The sequence below is a fragment of the Gekko japonicus genome, unplaced genomic scaffold (genome assembly GCF_001447785.1).
Source record: "Gekko japonicus isolate JY-2015 unplaced genomic scaffold, Gekko_japonicus_V1.1 scaffold859, whole genome shotgun sequence".
NCBI lineage: Eukaryota > Metazoa > Chordata > Lepidosauria > Squamata > Gekkonidae > Gekko > Gekko japonicus.
Window position 1 is genome coordinate 177,042 of NW_015167077.1, and position 6,609 is coordinate 183,650.

At 48.9% G+C, this 6,609-nt stretch overlaps 1 protein-coding gene across 2 annotated transcripts in view; it reads left to right on the plus strand.

The window, feature by feature from the left end:
* Positions 1-865: 865 nt before the first annotated feature.
* Positions 866-6,609, plus strand: part of LOC107111766 (transmembrane protein 14C-like) — a 7,296-nt gene continuing 1,552 nt past the window's right edge. Inside the window, exons 1-3 of one of the 2 annotated variants that reach the window (XM_015412795.1) lie at positions 866-892; positions 3,757-3,833; positions 6,125-6,226. In XM_015412795.1, coding sequence (XP_015268281.1) covers positions 3,758-3,833; positions 6,125-6,226 — 178 coding nt within the window. In that variant the 5' untranslated portion in view covers positions 866-892; position 3,757. Of the gene's footprint in view, positions 893-1,130; positions 1,160-3,756; positions 3,834-6,124; positions 6,227-6,609 lie in introns of those variants that run through there. The other variant, XM_015412794.1, reaches the window with a different exon arrangement.

Genomic DNA, 6,609 nt, shown 5'->3' on the forward strand with positions numbered 1-6,609 from the left:
AGCCGGAGGCTAAAAAACTGTGAGCTGGCCCACACTAACTCGGCCTAGAGGGAACACTGGTAAGGGCATTTATTCTGGGGGAACGCGGAGTTCCGGAACCTCTTCAGCAAAAAAATTTTTTTTAAATGTTTAAAAGCTCGTGAGTAGTATACAGATTGAAAACTTTATTTCCCTCCTGAAAGGTCCCGCACCTCTTTTACAAAAAGAAAAGAAAAAAAGGCCCGCCTGTTTGTACAGTGCCAGGAGACCTTTCTTTTATGCTAAAGGTAAAGGTTCCCTTGCTCGAAATAGGGTTGCGGTGCTCATCTCCGCTTTAGCCGAAGAGCCAGTGCTGTCCAAAGACATTTCTGTGGTCATGTGGCCGGCTGGCATGACTAAACACCAAGGCGCACGGAACGCTGTTCCCTTCCCACCGAAGTGGTACCTATTTATCTACTTGCAATCTCTTGCTTTCGAACTGCGAGGTTGCTACTCCCTGCAATAGAACCACACAGCTAACACTCGGGCATTTTTGAGTCCTCCATTGGCGGCACTGAGAACCACCAAGTTTAATTCTGGGCAGAGGCTTTCGTCCGCGGGCCGCCCTTCTTCAGATTTGCAACCCCAAGAATAACCCGCTCCAGGCGATGCCCGGCGCCTGTCTCGCGCACGGGGCGAAAAGAACTCCGCGCACGCGCACAGCGTCACTCCTCCTTCCCTCTCTCGCGGGGGAGGGGGACGACTCCGGGCTCAGTCTTGATCGACCAGCCTGGGGCGCTCACTGATGACGAGGGGCTGCCGGAAGCGTCTGCTTTGGAACGCTGGCTGAGATCCCCACCCCCCCCCCCCGCGCGGGTGAGTGCTGCGAGTCCACTGCCGCCGCCGCTCCTGCCGGTGTCCTTGGAGGAGGAAGGTCAGTTATTCAGATCCTTTCCCGCGCTGCAAGCGGGGGGAGGCCTGGAAAGAGACCCGCCTCGTGCCAAGGGGATTTGCGTTCCGAGGGAGAGAGGGTTCGCCGAGCTAGGGTTCGGAAATACCTGGCGATTTGGGGAGAGGGGCGTTTAGGGGAGCTCGGTAGGGGATAATGGCACGCCGTCCAACTTCCGAAGCAGCCGTTTTCTGCAGGAGAAGAGGGATCAGTGTTTTAAACCAGTAGCAAAGGATTTATGTCGTCTGGGAGGTCAGTTGCAATTCCAGGAGATCTCCAGCCCCCACCTGGGGGTTGGGAAGCCTAATTTGCTCTGCCTGAAGGGCGCTCCCGGGGCGAGGTGTGCCGACCAAGTTGCCCCGGTTGGGGGTGCCACAACGATTCCTCCAGCCTGAGTTAGTCGAGCTGCGGCCGCCCCCGTCTGGTTAATCCAGCAGTCTGAACCCAGATCTATCCTTAGAAAAGGCTGAGTTTTGAGACCGCGGGACGGGGTCTCAAAACTCCTGTCAAATTCCTGTCCCGGTCTCGGATTTCCTGAGGTTGCTGCATTGTTCTTGGCTAACAGAAGCCTCTTAACAGGTTGTTGGGCGATAGTGAGATATTGAAAAAAAATGGTATTTAGCAGAGATAAGATAGTCCAGCAGAGCCAGAGTAAAATAATTCAGACTCAGAATCCATGTGTGATTAAAATATAAAGTTTTACTAAATTCTAGCATGGGAAGGGTAACTGGGATGAAAATAACAACAGAGCAAAATCTACTACATCCTTACTCTACAAAGACAAAACTAGAAGAGAGAGAGTATGACTACTCTTCTTGTTCTTCAGAACACCAAACAAAGATGGGAAGAGAAGCCATAAAATGGTAATACACCTTGACACTTTAGTCCCAATCAAATTCCTAGATCAGGGAGAAAATTCCCGGGCTTTCTACATCTAAAGAACATTGGTTACATGAGAAACACATGACTTCCTGTGAGTAACATAAACAAGCATTTAACCCCAGATATACGGAGTGTTTTCAACTTGTAATACCCAACACAGGTGCATAGTAGGTGAGGGCTGGACAGGCACAGCCTTTCCCAACACAGCGTGGAGTGCTGCACCTGATGGATTTTCCACTTGACTGTAGATGATAAAGACGGAGTCCCAGTGGGACAGGGAGTTGCATCTGCATGGAGAGCATGATTTGATTACAAAAAAATCCCCAGGAAGCCTTCTTCAGTTTTGAAGTTTGCCATTAGATACCAGGATAATTTTTTTTGGCTGTCAGGTCACAGTTATGGACCAGTAGGGTTTTCGAGGCGAGAGAGAGAGAGGCGGTTTGCCATTGCCTGCCTCTGCATCAGGACCATGGACTTCCTTTGCGGTCTGTCATCCAAATGCTGACCAGAGCCAACCCTGCTTAGCTTCCAAGATCTGATTAGTTCAGGCTAGCCTGGGCTTCACAGATCAGGGTAATATAGGCCCCGGTCACACGGGCCGGATATCGCGGGGGGAGGCATGGCTAATTGCCCCGGAGGAAACTAATACGCGGCCGCCCGAGCACACGTCCCGGTCGAGGTCCCGTGGTTAGGGGGGAGATGCCGACCAGATGGGTATCCTGCAGTGTGGCACAGAAGCCGCGCCTCGCGATCACACTAGCAATCGCTCTTTGTGCGCATGCGCTGTTGGGCACTGTTGCGCAACCTGCGGAGACTTGGGAGACAAAAAAAAACCCTTGTGTGTGACGAACAGCGGCGGGCGCCGGATGGCACGTAAGTCCACCGGAAACACAATCAGACACCCGCCCTTGCTCCGTGGCTTCCAGAAACTAGTACCTCGGAGGTACTAGTTTTTTACTCCGCATCTTCGGCGGGAAGCCTCGGGTTAGCCACGGGAACTCTACGCTTCCCAGATGTTGCGGTGTGATCGCGCCCAGAAAATCTGCCTTATCGTCAGCGCGGCGAATGCTCCGTGTGACCTCAGCCATAGTTCATTTTATTTTTCAGAGCGTCACTACTGAATATCCTTTATGTAGGGGAGGGCGGGATACAAATTGAATGAATGAATGAATGAATGAATGAAATATCCCATAATGATCCCTTTCCATGTGAAGAATTGGGCGGGAGGGAGAAGATGGGAGCTTTAGTCCTCCCCCTCCCTGTGTGTTGTAGTGGTTAGAAGTGTTGGACTAGTATCTGGAGGACCCGTGTTTGAATCCCCACTGGTGCCATGGAAGCTTGCTGGGTGACCTTGGGCCAGTCACACTCTCTCAGCCTAACTTACCTAATAGGGTTGTTGTGAGGATAAAATGGAAGAGAGGAGAATGATGTAAGGATTGAGCCCTTTCTCCTTGAAAAATTAGCCCCAGAGCTGCTGTTAGAAAGGGGGAGGGGAACCTTTTAAGAGAACAGAGGAGGAAATATAACATGTAGGTTTGACCCTCACTGCAGAAATGCAGTCTGTAAGGGTTTTCACATGACCGTGGGGCCAACTAGTTGCCTTTTTCCCTTGCCCCAAGGTGAGGCAAAGAACAGCAGAAGCTCCAGGATACCAGAGAGTGCTGAGTCTGCTTCACATTTCTTCTCCGTCTCCTGTGGCCAGATACAAGGTGGGCAGGAAAGGGAAATGACAAATGACCGCTTCAGGGGAGAGAGAAGAGGTGTGCATCTTCTAAAAGGGTGCACAGTTAATCAGGGGCACTCGGGCATAATTTAACTGGTTGATAATGACAGTCGTTTCTGTAAGGTGTGCAGACTTCAAATTCTTCCTACGCAGTAGCAAATCTGAAAACGTTTAAATAAGTTAAGCAAGCAAATCTGGCTCTGGTATTTACATCATGTTCTACATGTTTGTGTTTCTGTTCTAGAATGAGTGTGGATTGGATTGGCTATGGCTATGCAACACTGGTTGCTTCGGGTGGAGTAATCGGCTATGCAAAAGCAGGTATAGTAGGACACCAACCTTAGCCTTTCCTGTTTTCCTCATTCTTATTGATTCAGCACCATGACACAGAGGTATAATCTGGGGAGGGGGGAAGTAGCGGGGCTGAAGCCCTCCCGTGGGATTTCCCAGAGTGGGAAGTAGACCCCTGACTTCCAGACAGCACAGTGCGGTCTCATCCTCTCCACTTGTACAGAGGCTGCCAACTTCACTTTCTTTCTCTGGGACTTTGGAACATTTACTTGTCACACAGGAGCACCCCTTTCCTGATTTACCTTATTTCTTTGTTGGGATTTTTGGAGGTTCTGCCTAAAGCCCCTACTTTCAACCAGCAGATCATTGAAACAGTCAATGTACTGGAAGTTAAGGTGATTTTGGTATCATGGGAGTTGCAGCTTTAGAAAAGAAGGAATGGAGGATAGGGGAATATATCTGTCTTTAGCCATGTGTGTTAGGGGGGGTCAGAGGGAGATTTTGTTATCTTGAGACTTGTAGCTTTAGATAAAACGAAATGGAAGATATGGAAATAGCCAATTTTTTTTGGTTCTGTGCATCTGTACATGGGTGGGGAAGAGGAGGTACAGCTGGCAGGTCCTGGACTCTACTTCAACTAAAGAAATGCTCCCATGATTTTAGGTCAGAGTATCTGAGAAGCCAGTGTTTACTGTGGGTTTACTGTGAATTCTGAGTTGCATTTGGAGATACATATTGAGTATCCAGTATGTGAGTGGTGTAGTTGTTAGAGTGTTAGTCTACGATGGGGGACGCCAGAGTTCCAATCCCCACTTAGCCATGAAGCACATGAGCTGACCTTGGGCCAGTCACACACTCAGCGTAAGTTGTGAGGAAAAGAGAGAGGAGGAGGGAGTGTTTCCTTTCATACACACATGAAATATCTACTCCAGTTGTCTCAGTGAAGGAGTTCATGACATCTTTCCTCTCACGGAGTCCCCTTTCTTTGAGATTCAGACTCTTACAAGTGAAAAAAAATTATATTTCTTAAACCACATGATTCATTGTTGATGACATATGGTTTTTGGAAATATAAATAATTTCATATCGAAATTATTTAATATAGATAACTAAGTACCGGCCTGGACCAGGCTCGGTCCCGTCCCCGTTCCCCCTGGAAACTGAGCAGCCGGTGCCCCTGCCATGACATGAACACGAGAGTTTGTGATTGGCAGGTTCCTCGGTGGTGTCACAGTTTTTTGGAATATACTGAAGATGCTTTAGTCCAGTGGTCTTCAACCATGGAGTTTGGAGGACGTTCAGGTGGCTTGTGAGCTCCTACAGACCTGCCACTTTCTCTGCTTTTTTTCCCTTCGCCGTCTTCCTATACTTGCTCAGAGGAGTGCAGGACAGTAAGGCAAAGGCACTCGTTGATGGAGAAGATTCCTTGTACAGGCAGGTCCCCCCCCCCCAAGCTTGCCTTTTCTCTCCTTCCCATGGTCCCCACCACTCCACCTGCCAGTGCTTCGTTTGTGCTTTCAGCATGGAACTCCTCTCTTGTCTGCTGTCACTCTGGCTCCTCCTCATGCTGTCATGTGACTCTGATGTCACATGACTTCCCACTTCATGGGTTCCATGCTAGAAAAGGAAACTGGCCTCCCATTCTTAAACCAGCTGTTGCTCCATGCATGCAAGAGTGGGAGAGAAATTTCTGCTTTTGAAAAGCTTCTCTGCTTGCTTGTCTGGAGGAGTGTTCTTATCCATCTTGGGTGAGTAGTTAGTGATTTAGGCCTGACTGTGCTCCCATACGAGCCTCACCGTGGACTAAGGATGGGGCTCTGCTTCTTCGTGTGTCGGTGAATTTATTGAGGGATTAGGAACAAGGTCTTATCTTTTGCAAAAGAATTGCTTCGTGTCAGCTGTTCTTGCCTTCAGAAAAATTACAGAAACATCTCTGCTCCAGACAGCCTTTTTTTTGGGGGGGGGGGGTATTGAATTTTCCTTGTAGATAGTTACCTTGAGAAGCACACTCCTTATTAATACTCACAGCCTGTTCACATTTTTGCCAAGGTGTGGTTTGTATGCTTTTGTCGGGTTTTGATTTCAGTAATTTTGGCCAAGGTGACATTATTTACTTTATATGGAAGTTACAAGCAGCTCTGGCAGCTGTAGGTAGTAAATCCCACAGAAAAACTGAATGGTGCACTCCATACTTGTATCTTTGCCCTGTTCTAGTAAGCAAAGCATTTAATAATTGTGAATGAATTGAGGTGGGGGCTGGGGGAGTTGGTTAGGGGTTACACATGTGCCTTCTGATAGGTGTCCTCTTTTCTTTAATCAAGGCAGTGTTCCATCTCTAGCAGCTGGTCTCCTGTTTGGTGGTTTAGCCGGGCTGGGTACTTACCAGCAGTCTCAAGATCCAAAGAACATTTGGCTGTCTCTGAGTAAGTGTTTCTTTTTTATACACAACCGGTCAGCATTTTTGAAAGGGGGGGGGGAAACGTGGCGTACCAAAGGCGGGGCAGTGGGTGCGGTCCGCCCCGGGTGCACGCAACAAGGGAGTGCATTGTTGAAAACATGCCTGGTTAATTTCACTCCCCACTCCTCCCTCCTTCCCCAGGACACCCTCACAAAGTTCCTCCATGCGGCATCCCTTTCCCCATCCCTCCACACAGCTGTAATGGGCTAGGGTTCTCTTCCCCCTTTGTGGCTTCTGACTTTTCTGCTCCAATTTTAAAAAGGCAATAAAACACACTTGGGAAAAAGTTGCATTACAGGGATACAACAGATTCTTAGGGACGTAGCAAAGAGAAGCTACTATGGAGGT